Source organism: Lathyrus oleraceus, chromosome 3, assembly GCF_024323335.1.
Source record: "Lathyrus oleraceus cultivar Zhongwan6 chromosome 3, CAAS_Psat_ZW6_1.0, whole genome shotgun sequence".
NCBI classification, from domain to species: domain Eukaryota; kingdom Viridiplantae; phylum Streptophyta; class Magnoliopsida; order Fabales; family Fabaceae; genus Lathyrus; species Lathyrus oleraceus.
In genome coordinates, this window is record NC_066581.1 from 508,511,995 (window position 1) to 508,527,676 (window position 15,682).

Below are 15,682 nucleotides of genomic sequence, written 5' to 3' on the forward strand. Positions count from 1 at the left end.
CACATTGATGTTCTGGTAGATAACACCGCTCAACACAAGGTATTCTCATTCATGGATGGATTCTCAGGTTATAACCAGATTAAGATGGCGCCTGAGGACATGGAGAAAACTACGTTTGTAACGCAATGGGGCACGTTCTGTTATAAAGTAATGTCATTTGGTTTAAAGAATGCAGGGGCAACGTACCAGCGTGCTATGGTGGTTTTGTTCCATGATATGATCCATCATGAAATAGAAGTGTATGTGGATGACATGATAGCCAGATCTCATACTGAGGGAGAGCATCTCGATCATTTATACAAACTGTTCGAGAGGTTGAAGAAATACAAGTTGAGGTTGAACCCGAACAAATGCACCTTTAGAGTAAGATCCGGCAAACTCTTGGGCTTTATTGTCAGTGGTAAAGGGATTGAGGTTGACCCGGCTAAGGTGAGGGCTATTCAAGAAATGCCAGTTCCCCGTACAGATAAAGAGGTCAGAGGTTTCTTGGGACGTTTGAATTATATTGCCCGATTTATCTCCCACTTGACTGCTACCTGCAAACCCCTCTTCAAACTACTGAGGAAAAATCAAGAGATGAGATGGAATGATGAATGTCAAGAAGCTTTCGACAAAATCAAGGAGTATCTTCAAAAACCTCCCATTCTGATGCCACCAGTTGAAGGAAGACCTTTAATCATGTATTTGACCGTGTTAGAAAATTCAATGGGGTGTGTGTTGGGACAACATGACGAGTCTGGCCGAAAAGAGCATGCCATATACTACCTTAGCAAAAAGTTTACCGACTGTGAAACAAGATACTCACTGCTCGAGAAAACTTGCTGTGCTTTGGCCTGGGCTGCTCGCCGACTAAGACAATACATGTTGAATCATACCACTTTATTGATTTCTAAGATGGATCCTATCAAATACATATTTGAGAAACCTGCCCTCTCCGGAAGAATAGCAAGATGGCAGATGATTTTAACAGAGTATGATATCCAGTATACTACCCAGAAAGCAATCAAAGGAAGCGTGCTAGCTGATCATTTGGCTCATCAAGCAGTGGATGATTACCAATCTATGAATTTTGAGTTCCCGGATGAAGATGTCATGCTTGTTACTGATTATGAAGAACCTGGACCGGATGAAGGACCCGAACTAGGATCCCGATGGACTATGGTTTTCGATGGGTCTTCTAATGCATTGGGCAATGGTGTTGGTGTGGTAATCATTTCTCCCGAGGGTTACCATACGCCTTTCACTGCTAGACTATGTTTTCATTGTACCAATAATATGGCTGAGTATGAAGCATGTATTTTGGGACTCAAGGCTGCTATAGACCGGCGGGTCAAGTTTTTGAGTGTGTACGGAGACTCAGCATTAGTAATCAGTCAGATCAAAGGAGAATGGGACACTAAGCATCCGAATCTCATCCCTTACCGAGAACGGGTGATGACATTAATCCCATACTTTGAAGAGATTACATTCGAACATATCCCACGAGAAGAGAATCAGTTGGCAGACGCATTAGCTACCATGTCATCTATGTTCAGAGTCAGATGGGACAATGAAGCTCCCAGGATCACCATTGAGCGACTAGATGAACCGGCATACTGTTATGAACTTAACACTGAGGGAGTACGGGAAAAACCTTGGTTCCACGAAGTAAAAAGATATTTAGAAGCTCAGGAATACCCTGAAGGGGCATCCATCAATGGCAGAAAATTCCTGAGGAAGTTCTCCGCTAAGTTCTTTCTGAGTAATGGAGTATTATACAAACGTAACCACGATTCGACTTTGCTTCGCTGTGTGGATAAAAAGGAAGCAGAAAAGATTATGGGAGATATGCACGACGGTATTTTTGGGACTCATTCTAGTGGACATACGATGGCCAAGAAGATTCTGAGATCAGGGTATTATTGGTCTACCATGGAAGCTGATTGCCACCATCACTCCAGAACCTGTCACAAGTGCCAGATATATGCGGATAAAGTACATGCACCTCCTGCTCCATTGAACGTGTTGACCGCACCTTGGCCCTTTGCAATGTGGGGCATTGATATGATTGGGGAGATTAAACCTACTGCTTCTAATGGACATCGCTTCATCCTTGTCGCTATTGATTACTTTACAAAGTGGGTAGAGGCCGCCTCATTTGCTTCTGTCACCAAGAATGTGGTGGCACGATTCATCAAGAATAATCTCATTTGTCGATATGGCATCCCCGAAAGAGTTATCACGGACAATGGCACCAATTTGAACAACAAGATGATTACTGAACTCTGCACGCAGTTCAAAATAAAACACCATAACTCTTCTCCGTACCGACCAAAGATGAATGGCGCTGTAGAAGTTGCTAATAAGAATATCAAGAAGATCATACAAAAGATGACGGTGACGTACAGAGACTGGCATGAGATGTTACCGTTTGCTCTTCACGGTTATCGCACTTCAGTACGCACTTCGACAGGAGCAACTCCTTTCTCTTTAGTCTACGGAATGGAAGCCGTCTTACCGGTGGAAGTTCAGATTCCCTCGCTAAGAATCATGAAAGAGGCAGGTTTAGACGAGGATGAATGGATTCAGACTCGACTCGATCAGATAAACTTGATTGATGAGAAGAGACTTGCGGCTGTTTGTCATGGACAGATATATCAGAAACGCATGACCCAGGCATTTAACAAAAGAGTCAAGAGACAGGTGTATCAAATTGGCGACTTGGTGGTAAAGCGCATCACTCTACCACAAGGTGATCCCAGAGGCAAATGGATTCCCACGTACGAAGGGCCATTTGTAGTTAAGAAGATATTCTCTGGTGGAGCCGTGATACTAGCTACAATGGACGGCGAAGACTTCCCGCATCCCGTGAACGCAGACATAGTCAAAAAATACTACGCATAAAAGAGACCCGCTAGGTCGACGTATCTAGGCAAAAGTAAGGGCATCCCGGCGAACCAAAAGGGTTCGGGAAAAATTTAGGGATAAACATAAAAAATGTACACCCGGCAAGTCGAAAACCTGAAAAGGCGGCTTGGGCAAAAAGGGGTATCCTGGTGGATTGAAAACCTGAAAAGGCGGTCCAGGCAAAAATTAGGGATCAAAGCGTATGACTATGTCCCGTTCTCAGACAGCTTCATCCAAGTTCAAAGGACTGAACAAGCTAATCACTTCTATCCGACAGCAGGAGATGAGAGGCTTGAAGACATAATGGCAGTAGTGGAATTAAAGTCAATAGGACGTTTTCGGCATAGCTTTCTCTTTGTTTTCTTGACAATTTCCTCTTACTAGGATTTTTGTCTCCTTGTACACAAATTGCCTGTTTATAGGCCCTCTTTCGAAATCAATATAATTTTAGTTTCAAAAAAATGCTCTTGTTTTACTTTCTCTGTTTTGTTTGCATAAACGTCCATTGATTTAATTCGAATTAATATATGCATTTGGATATGATCGATGTTTACCAAAAATGCGTGCATAAAATAGAAATAGCGATTACTACTAGGCTTCAGGATCGAGGAGAAGGTATAATCATGCTTTCCAATGAATCCGTTGCTAATCCTATCCCCCAGCAAAGCCAGTCATTCCCAGAAGAGAGTGGCATTACTAGACAAATGGGTCATCTCTTCCACCCCCAGTCGGGCTTCTGTTGAACATTTCTACCATCAGACAGAAATCAAGCATCTCCGGCTAAGAAAGGGTCATCGATACCAGTATCTCCCAATCAGAAGATTGAGATCTATTTTCCCCAGTAGAGTCCCCTGGAAGAACTTTTCCGATGCATAATTCATTCATTACATCATTTCACAACATACGCATGCATACATTGTTCGCATTTAGTTTCAGAAGCATAAAACATCTCATGCATCATGACATGGCATGAAGCTAACTTTATTTTTCAGGTTAATTATCCTCCTGATACAGTCAAAATGAAGATCCATTCAGACGGACATCTTTATCGATTACATTCAAGATTCAAATACATTCATTCTGATAAGCACTCTGATATCCTCCTAATGGTGGCATCTTTAAGCCCACCCTAGATATTCATTGCAAATACAACATCTACAAATACTATCAGATATAACCTAGCGTACGGTTCATTCTGATTCAGCTCAACATATGACTCTTTCAACTCAGATGCGATCTAACGTACGATCCATTCCGACCTTCAACAACTCCAATACGGTCCAACATACGACCCATTTGGACCTTCAAGGCCTCAAATGCTACCAAGCGTACGGTACATTCTGAAGTGTAGTCTGGTGTATGACTACCCCCTTCGTCATCAGGTACAGCCTAACGGACGGCTCGTTCTACAACTCAGATACGATCTAGCGTACGATCCATTCTGATCCTTTATCCCCAGCAGTGTATGACTCATTCGGATTCTCATCTCATTTTGATTCGGCACAACATATTACTCCTCCAACAATACGGTCTAGCGTACGACCCATTCGGATCTTCATTCCTCAGATACTACCTAGCGTACGGTACATCCCGAGGTGTAGTCTAGCGTACGACTACTTTTCGTCAGATACAGCCTAACAGGCGGCCCATTCTGCAACTCAGATACGATCTAGCGTATGATCCATTCTGATCTGTTATCCCCAGCGGCGTATGACCCATTCTAACTCCCCAGTGAAGTCGACGGCCTAATGAATGACTCACTATACGGTCTGGCGTATGACCCAGTGACACCCATGACTTCAGATATCTTCTAACGTACGACGCACTCTGAAGCTCTCATCATCAAACTTCCTAGATGGCATCTTTAAGCCCATCTCCATCAAGACTAACTAATTGACAAATGCAATTTTTTAGGGCGTTCTAAGTGTTCAATAATCTTCCACCTCCAGACCACGAGTGGCGTACATACCATTCTGACTCTCTCGGTTCAAGAATATTGAACAGGGGCAGCTGTCATACCCCAAAATTTGCCCATTAATATTTTAAGACATTTTTCAGGGCATTCCGACTCATTTTTATGACACTGATCTTAAAGGAACAAAGGCCCAGCTCACGAATGGCCCAATCCAGAAAATGGCCCAAACTGGCCTGTTCGCTACACGCTCGCCTAGCGAACGTTCGCTACACGCTCGCCTAGCGAACGTTCGCTACACGCTCGCCTAGCGAACGTTCGCTACACGTTCGCTACACGCTCGCCTAGCGAAGCTGACAGACAACAGAAAATTTCGGGCTTCATTCTGAGCCCATTAGGTCATCAAAGGAGTATTATAAATACCCCAACTCCATAACGAAAGGAGGAGGACGAAAAACGGACGAAAAGGAGAACCCTAGCAAGCAAACCCTAGCGCTCACAGACGGAAAACCCTAAAGGAAACCCTGATACTCATTGGAGGCAAACCTGGAAGGAACTCGGCGACACCAAGTTCTACCTCCGCCCAATTCAATCCGATTTTCCGATTCGAAGTCACAACTCAGCTGTTAACAGGTTTACATTGCTATCATTGTTTTTATATTCTTAATTTGCATATGACTTTATGATTAGATTTATGAAATACCTTAAGCTTGGCATGTGAACTTTAGTATATACCATGCATACCTTAAATGATTAATCGTATAATTGCAGTAATGAGATCCATAAGGCATAAAATTGGTTGAGATTGTACTGATATCATATTCAAAAACCAGCAGCGCTCACTAGCACATCGCTAAGCAAGCCAGTAGCGAGTACTCGCTAGGCCTTCGCTAGGCGAAGCAGGGGCGAATGGGACAGTGGCTGTTTCAATTTTTTTGGCTGTTCTATCTTATGTTATTATGATTCTGCATCATTTGGTTTGAGTTCATGATTGTTGTGTTTATTTTATGGTGCAACTTTCAATTATATTTTATCTCGATGCTCTAATCCGTGTGTTGAATTGTGTAAAGGTTTACATGTTTCCAATGAAATGGCCGGCTAGGCATTCCACCTTATGGGTGGGATACCCTTATGGAGATTCAATCTGAATTATTCAATCGATTTTAATGTATTAATTTTACGGCAAAGATCCACCCTAATGGCTTAATTGTTCTTAATGTATTGGTTTTAATATGAATCTAATTACCTACTTGATGACGGCTACCTAATTAATTGTAAAACTTTGCCTTTAAATAAGTGATCTTGGACCTCTCTTTGTTACCCTACGATTACAGTATTACGGTCATGTCCCGCGAATGTGGGGATACACTTAGCAATGGCCCTTCGATTAAATCATCATAAAATAAATCATAGTCCCTCGGATGTTGCCTTCGAATATATGATTTTGTCCCTCGATGACCCTTCGGTGTAGCCTACGGTTAAATGATGATCGTCCCTTCGAATGCTAAGGTATCCTTACAAATGTCCCTACAATGACCCTTTTACATCCAAAGGATAAAACTACTTACTTCTCAATAGTAAGGACAGTTTTACCCTCATAAGGATAGGAAATGCCCATAACGACCTTAGGAAGGTATAACTCTCAATTACTGGATCATAACCTAAAACATTTTCCACCCCTCACACTTTGCAAGTCCTAGAAAATCATCACTGGGTATACATTCATACTAGAATCATTATCAAGTTATATTTTTCTAAACTGTTTTTCAAAATCAAACGAGATAAATACTTTGTATACATTCATACGAGAATCATTACAAAGTTAAACTCTCTTTCGAAACATTTTTAAACAATTCACCAACACTTTTCAGACAAAAATATAAGTGATCCAGCAATTAAGAGCCCATGGATAACCATGGATACAAAGGGTGCTAATACCTTCCCTTTGTATAATGTACCTCCCGAACCCGAAATCTATTGAGGTCTTTCCTGTTCTTTTCCACCTTTCCTTATTGGATAAAAGAAAAGTCGGTGGCGACTCTTGCTATCCGCGACATTGCGATAAAAAGCGAAACACCCCAAGTCAGTTCACCGTATGACAGACCCGGTATGACACCCATGTCTTCAGATATCGTCTAACGTACGACACAATCTGAAGCTCTCATCATCAAACTTCCTGGATGGCATCTTTAAGCCCATCTCCATCAAGACTAATTGACAAGTGCAAATTTTTGGGGCATTCTAGGGTTCAATAATCTTCCACCTCCAGACCACGAATGGCATACTTGCCATCCTAACTCTCTCGGTTCAAGAATATTGAACAGGGGCAGCTGTCATACCCTAAAATTTGCCCATTAATCTTGCAAAACATTTCTCGAAGCACTCCAACTTATTCTGCAAGGCACTGACCTTAAAGGAACAAAAGCCCAGCTCACAACAGACCCAATCCAGAAAAAGGCCCAAACTAGCTTGCTCGCTAGGCGAGCAACTCCTTCGCCTAGCGAAGCTTGCGATATATCAGAATTTTCGGGCTTCATTCTGAGCCCATTAGGTCACCACAATCACTATAAATACCGACACTCCAGTCACGAAAAAGGGACAGACGAAGACGGACAGAAACCCTGGCATAGAAACCCTGGAGACTAACTCAGAGAATTCCGAGTAAAGAAACCCTGAAGGCCGCTCATCCGCACCGAAATTACCTCCGCCCAACTCCATCCGATACCAAGAGTGGTCAGTCCCTTCAACATCGCAGCTCAGTCGCAAACAGGTTTGCGCATCACTACTGTTTTATGCTTTTAATCGGTAATCTCTACATACATAAGGCATCATGATTAAATTTTCGGATATGTAATTTGATTTCACATGTGAATTTAAGTATGCCTGAATATCCTGAATGTTTGTCCATGCTATTCCTGTAATTAAATGCCATAAAGTTCAGGGTTCCGGAGATCATGCTGCTATCAAACTCAAAACCCGTAGCCGCTCGCTAGCACATCGCTAAGCGAGCCTGTAGCGAGCACTCGCTAAGCCTTCGCTAGGCGAAGCAGGAGCGAACGGGACAGTGGCTGTTTTGTTTCTTTTCTGTTCTGCCTTATGTTTATCCAATCAAGATTTATTATAATTCTGCATTATTTGGCCTGACCTTATGACTGTTGTGTTTATTTTGTGGTGCAATTTTCAATTGTACTTCATCTCGATGTTCTAACCCGTGTGCTGAATTTTGTAAAGGCTTACATATTCCCGAAGAAATGGCCGGTTAAGTATTCCACTTTATTTGTGGGATACCCTTATGGAGATGGATTCTGAATTACTTAATTTTAATGTGGAGATTCATCCTAATTGCCTAATTAATTTTAATGTGGAGACCCCCCCTAAATTACCTAGCTGATTTTAATGTATTGATTTCATTGTGGAGATTCATCCTAATTACCTAATTGATTGTAAAATATGGCCTTTGAATATGTGATCTTGGACCTCTCTTTGTTGCCCTACGGTATTACGGTATAACGGTCATGTCCCGCGAATGTGGGGATATACTTAGCAAAGACCCTTCGATTAAATCATCATAAAATAAGTCATAGTCCCTCGGATGTTGCCTTCGAATATATGATTTTGTCCCTCGATGACCCTTCGGTGTAGTCTACGGTTAAATGATGAGTGTCCCTTCAAATGCTAAGGTATCCTTACAACTGTTGCCTTCAATGACCAATCGATGACCCTATGATGACCCTTAAATCCAAAAGGACAAGACTACTTACTTCTCAATAGTAAGGACAGTTTTACCCTCATAAGGATAGGAAATGCCCGTAAAGACCTTGGGTAGGTATAACTCTTAATTGCTTATCCACGACTTAAAATATTTTTCACACCTCACACCTTTCAAAATATCTTTCAGAAAATCACCACTTGGCATACATTCGTACTAGAATCATTGCCGAGTTATATTTTTCTAAATAATTTTCAAAACTAAACGAGATAACCACTTTGTATACATTCATACAAGAATCATTACAAAGTTAAATTCCCTTTTCAAAACATTTTCTAAACAAGTCTCAAACACTTTTTCAAACAAGAAAAACATAAGTGATTAAGCAATTAAGAGCCCATGGATAACCATGGATACAAAGGGTGCTAACACCTTCCCTTTGTATAATGTACCTCCCGAACCCAAAATCTAATTAAGGTCTTTCCTGTTCTTTTCCACCTTTCCTTATTGGATAAAAGAAAAGTCGGTGGCGACTCTTGCTAACCGCGACATTTGCTTTCCAAAGCAAAACACAAAAAGTCAGTTCACCGTATGACACTCACACTTGGACAACTTCACATACAACTTCTTCTCGTGCAAAGTCTGCAACACAACTCTCAAATGTCCTACATGCTCTTCATCTGACATTGAATACACCAAGAATTCGTCGATGAATACCATAACAAACTTATCCAAATAGGGATGAAAGATTATGTTTAGGTACTCCATAAACACACCTGGCGTATTAGACACTTCGAACGACATCACAGAGTACTCATAGTGGCCATATCATATTCTAAAAGCAGTCTTCATAACATCTTTTGCCTTCGCTCTAGTCTGATGGTAACTCAACCTCAAATCAATCTTGCTGAAAACACAAACACCTACCAATTGATCCACAAGTCCGTTAACTCTCGTAAGAGGATACTTTTACTTAATTATGACCTTATTCAGCTTTCGTTAATCAACACATAATCTCATACTGTCGTCTTTCTTCTTGACCAACAACACTGGCGCTCCCCACGGTGAAACACTAGGTCGAACAAACTTCTTTTCAAGCAGATCCTCTAACTATTTCTTCAACTCACCTAACTCATATACTGATATTCTATATGGGGCCATCGACACAAGTCTAGTATCAGGTACTGAATTTATGGCAAACTCAACTTCATGCTCTGGAGGCAAGTCACAAATATCCTTGGGAAACATATTAGGAAACTCACGCGCCACTTGCATAACATTAGCCTCAACATCGCCCCTCACTCTCAAAGAAGCAAAAAATACATGAACATGACCGTCCTCCCTCAGATACATCTTAACTTGTTCGAAAGATAAGAATCTCGAATATGTACTCTCTTCGGGTTCGGGAAACAAAATAGTCTTATAAAAACAAATTATACACACACGATTGGACTCTAGCCAGTTCATCCCCAAAATCACACTGAATTAACTTAATGGCAAACAAATTAAGTCGACTCCAAAGTCCTTATTATAGATGGTCAATGGATAATTTAAACACACAAGCAAAGTAGTCACCGAACCATTAGATGGGGTATCGATGAACATACTTTCAACCATAGAAGACACTTCGAGTTGCAACTTGTTAACACACTCAAGGGAAATAAATGAATGAGTTGTACAAGTATCAATCATAACATTTAGTTCAATACCATGACTAAAATAAGTACCTCAAATAAAATTATCTGAATTCGAGATGTCTGCACCACTAAAAGAAAAAACTCTACCAGTAGTCTGAGCAGCAGTAGCTGACGCCCTTTTTGGCTTCTGACATTGGGTACTGATGTGATCCTGCTCACCATAGTTAAAATAAGTTAGCCTATTACTTCTGCATTCAACCTTGCGGTGATCTGCCTTCCCACAATTGTAACACTTCAAGACTGCGTTCTTACATTTATTAGCACAGTTCCCCAACTCCCCACACTTAAAACACTTCAGCAGAACTCCTCCCCCGCTTGTCTCTTTCCCGTCTGCAGACTTCTTCTGCTTCCCTTTCTTAGCTGGAGTCAAATACGGTTTCCTAAGAAATGGCTTCCCACCCTTCTTCTCAACAACACTCTTGTAGTATGTAGATCTAGCTCTGTTATCCTCATCATACATCCTACACTTGTTTACTAGCACAGAGAACTAACGGACCTCTTGGTAACCAATGAGTTGCTTAATTTCAGGATGCAATCCACTTTCAAACTTGATACACTTAGATGTTTCAGTCGCCGCACTATTATAATATGGGCAAAACCTCAACATCAAACAAATAACAAAACTTCAATCATAAGCAAGGTATAAAACAAGTAAAGAGTGAACAACTTATCCCCAGTGCTACATATCAGAGTGACTCCTCTAAGTCTCAAAGATAAATAGCTAAAGAGGCATCGACGTTGTCCTCTAACTCAAGCGGCCACACTTGTACCTGATTGTACGTACTCCAAAGAAGCACAAACGCCATGACAACAAAAAGGGGTGAGAATATGCTTAAATAATATAGATGTGCAATACATAAAAAGTGCATATCACAAACATCAACATCATTTATTCATAATAACACCACATATTCATCACTCACCCACATATCAACAATCATCTATTCATCATCAATTACTCATACATCATCAAATCAAACACACTTCACAAATATTACACATCAAATCATTAATATTAATTCATTCACAATGTTGGTATATATGCAATGTGACACCACCTCAACTCTACATGCGAATGCAATACCGTATCATTGGACATTAGAGGTATGTTACTGATATTGGCCACTCGATCACGATCCCACCAATAGACCAGAACACACCAAATTCCTACTGATTCTTCCACTAAATTAGTAACGCTTCACCACTACCATTATATGGAAGTCGGTTACTCGCTCTCGATCCCGCACTAGACCAGAGCACATAAAAATCGTTATTAATCCCATCATTGAATCAACACCGCTTTATTGAATCCACCATAGGCATCACCTACTCACTACCGATCCTACCACTGGACCAGAGCACACCATTGGACAGAAGTTCGTACATCATAATGCATGACATATGCAACTATACGCCGAATAAGGCCATCAAGACAACATACATCATCATGCTTAACTATAACTCACTATTGTATAATTTATACACACATGACAAACACAACATACATCCATAACTCACAAATCAATTCATCATCATATAACATCATTTATGCATAATATTAAGTTATCAACAACATTCATCAACATTAATTCACTAATTTCAACATTTATGCAAACTCACAATTCATCAATAATTAATCACATACTCATTCAATAATATTCAGAGCATATCGATTCATGCCCCAACACATCAAACATCATGAAACAACATCAAAATATTATCGGGTTCATAAACAACACTGAAATCTGAATTGGTGTGTCAAAACTGATCGCCTAGACCATAACTGTTAGTTTCCAGGCCATGACGACTGTCTTGGGGATGAAGACCGACCCGCAGTCCATTCATTTCATATGTCACTACTTCCCTCTGTCCTTCATCCCTCGTGAGACCCAAACGGTCTACCTATCATTCATATGACTATCGTCAGCCTCTTTAAATGTGTCCGCAGGCTGGCCATCACGCAGGTGAATGTCGTTACCTCTAGGGAGAACGCATAATGCCATTACAATTGAAATTCATTATTTATTTTTTGCTTAGATAGAGTGTTAAAATTATTCATTGTTAAATTTTTTTGGTCATTTTTATAAATTTTAAAAGTATAGGGCCAAATTTAAAATTTAGAAAATAGGAACCAAGTTACAATTTTGGAAACTTTAAAGGGACCGGTTTATAAAATTGGATAATTATTAGTTATCGGTTTAATATATTTTTTTAAATTTTAAGAGTTAATTTGAAAATTTTGAAAAATATGAAGACCAATTTACAAAATTTAAAACCATAATAATAATATTCAATTTAACATTCTCATTCTAGGTAGTTTGAGAGGAATTTCAAATTCTTTAACTTTAGATATTATTTCAAAATTATTAAATTTAACTTGAATAAAACACTTTACAGTTTTTTTTAATAATTTTTCATATTTTTTGATTCAAACAATAAATTTTGTCTCAACCATTTTGAGTTCTCTTAAAACATTACATTCTCTCGTTAAAGTGACTCTTAAAATTTTCAATTACTACATCCGAATGCATTCTAAGACTTTTTAAAATCCTCTGAATTTTTTTATCATCATATTTCATATTTCATGCTATATATATTTTTCTATCAACATGATTAATATGACCAACACAAACAAGATAACATACCATTATTATTGAAATTAGGGTTAATACTATTTTATCCTCTGCCATATAGACGAATTATGGTTTACCTCCTTTAACTTTTTTTTTGTAAAATTAACTTTGTCATACGAAAATTATATTATTTTAGACCTTATGAAATTGTTTTTTTGTAAAACACACCTCGCCATCTGAAGATTCTGTAAAAAGAAAATGTAAAACTAACATTGCTATTTTCATATGACAAGGTTAATTTTACAAAAAAAACAATTTTATGAAATTTTTACCCAAATAATCAACTTTTTCTAATAAATACCCAAACTAACCCACATTCTCACGTATTTCCCAAACTAACCACTTTCAAACAAAAAAAAAATTCAACACAAAGGTGGCGCCAATTCAATTGGCGACAATGTACAAAATTAAGAGGAGTCGTCAATCCAATTGGCGATAATGTACAAATACAGAGGAGAGAGAATATTCTCTCTCCTTTGTATTTGTACATTGTCGCCAATTGGATTGACGACTCCTCTTAATTTTTGTACATTGTTGCCAATTGAATTGACGCCACCTTTGTGTTGAATTTTTTTTTGTTTGAAAGTGGGTTAGTTCTGGAAATATGTGGGAATGTGGGTTAGTTTGAGTATTTATTTGAAAAAGTTGGTTATTTGAGTTATTTTATCCAAAATCTCATATAATTCTAATAGGGATAGAGTCAAAAGTGATTATGGGCTAGTACTCTCCAACCATCTATTCCTGACACTACGAGGAATCAGTCTATGGTTGGAGCAAGCTTTGACAACCATTAAGAAATTCGTCAAGAAGAAAGGGTGCATGTGGTATGAATATAATAAAGAGAGTGAGTAAGGGAGAAAAACACTTAAACATGGAAACACCTGAACCAAACACTCAACCTATTACTATTACTTCCTCTTTATCGCTTCCTAAACTCTATAAAAAGACAAATTCTCATAGAATAGAAAAGCTAATTGAGTATTCTCATGTTCCAGAAGATGCTCAAATTTCCGAAAGTCCGTACAACATCTTCAAAAGACAAAGAAGTGTTACCTGATCCATCTGAAATCTTATCTCTACAAACCGCCCTCAGATGAAAGAATATGTCCAGTCGTCTAGACTAGACCAATGTAGCTTAAGAGCTATGAACCAGGAGCAGTACGTAGATTTGGAGATTCCCCAGTATCTCATAAGTCACTAGAAGACTGAAGGATATACAACCTTACACTTTGGGGTTGTCATACTCATACTTTCTCTTCATGGAAGGAAGAACCAACCTGTCTTTTGTAAAATAGCTCTACTGGACTCAAGCTACCTCCACTATGAAAACATTGTGATAGGAATTGTTCTAACCACACTTCATTCAGGAAGTGTTGTCCTCACCATTTTTCCAAACTATAACGTGAGTCTCAATGATAATACTTTATCCACGAGACTAAATGTACAAGTCCAGGTCACCGGAACTGCCAAGTACCAGAAGCCATGTCTGCTACTCTCCATCACCAGATAATACACCTCTTGCAGAATCACTTGATAGATCTTCCTCTCTCAGGTTTCTCTTCTGATTCACTATTGGTTGTCACCAGCTGAGAAGAAGACATATCCTCTATAGTTCAGATTCCGAGAAGGATTATAAGGAAAGAATTAACTCATCTAATTCCCTTTGAATGGATAACCAACTACGAGATTCTCCATGTTGATAGAAGACCTATCCAATCCCAAGAGGCTACTTTCAGAAGATCTATTGACAAAATAGTCAAGATGATTTTCAAAAAGGCAGAAGAAGGGTCGACCTCGATGTCTCCAATCTTCCAGACACTGATGATCTAACCAGTTTTAAAAGAAGATTGGTGTCTTGTCCATGCTGTTACAACAGAAGGAAAACCCATCTACACTGATAAAATAGATGGCCATTTCATCTGGTATGTTGATCCAACAAGATGTGACCCAAATTGTGACTATTGGATGCATGACAATGATATTGACCAACATATCATTCTTCCCCAAAAAAAGAAAAAGGGGAGGTGTAAACCCTCTTCTCCTCCTCAAAGGAGATTTGATCCAGACAATGGTCCATGAGTAGGAATCCATGGAAAAAAGAAACCCCTTTCTATCTATGAGGAAGGACTTGAAATCCTCGGAAAAAAAGGATTGTTACCACATGATTGAAATTCTGGTATCAGATATGAGATGTCGAAGGTAATGTCACGACACTAATATCTGAACAGTATAAACATGATAAAAGATAAAAAAAACAGCAGTACAAGTGACACAAGCAATTGTTAACCCAGTTCGGTGCAAACTCACCTACGTCTGGGGGCTACCAAGCCAGGAAGGAAATCCACTAAACAAAATTAGTTCAAAGACTCTCAATAAACAACTTCAGGTTACAGTCTTTTCACCAAACTCTACCCGTGTGACTTCTATATAAGAACTCTTAGATAAGAGATCCTACTCACTCCCCCTCAATCACAACAGTGATGTAAAAACAAATATTACAATGAAAGAAGACACTCTTCAAGAACACATACTTGATCTTGCTTAAAAGCTTCAACCAAGTAAAAACACACTCATGCTTCAAAGCTTAGAGTGGACAAATTACAACTCAAAAGTCAATCCAATTCAATCATCTATGGATGAATGAATGGCTCACAATACACACGACCACACAAGACTAAAACCCTTATTCTCTCTCAGTTATCCATTCGTTATTTCTTGTGTGTTAAAACCAGGTTTTCCATGCCCTTTATATAGAAGTGTTTGACTGGGCTTGAACATCATAAAACCCTAAAACTATTTTCCATTCGTATCTTCTTATGACAGCTGATCATATCTTGTTGGAAAA

General features: G+C 39.3%; 1 protein-coding gene across 1 annotated transcript; it reads right to left on the minus strand.

Moving 5' to 3' along the window:
* Positions 1-10,235: 10,235 nt before the first annotated feature.
* LOC127131871 (uncharacterized) lies at positions 10,236-10,664 on the minus strand. Its single transcript, XM_051060762.1, has one exon. It carries the CDS (start codon positions 10,662-10,664, stop codon positions 10,236-10,238), a length of 429 nt encoding a protein of 142 aa, XP_050916719.1.
* Between the last annotated feature and the right edge of the window lie 5,018 nt (positions 10,665-15,682).

Coding starts and splice junctions, on each gene's coding strand:
- LOC127131871 (XM_051060762.1), bottom strand. CDS start 10,664: ATGTATGATGAGGATAACAGAGCTAGATCTACATACTACAAGAGTGTT.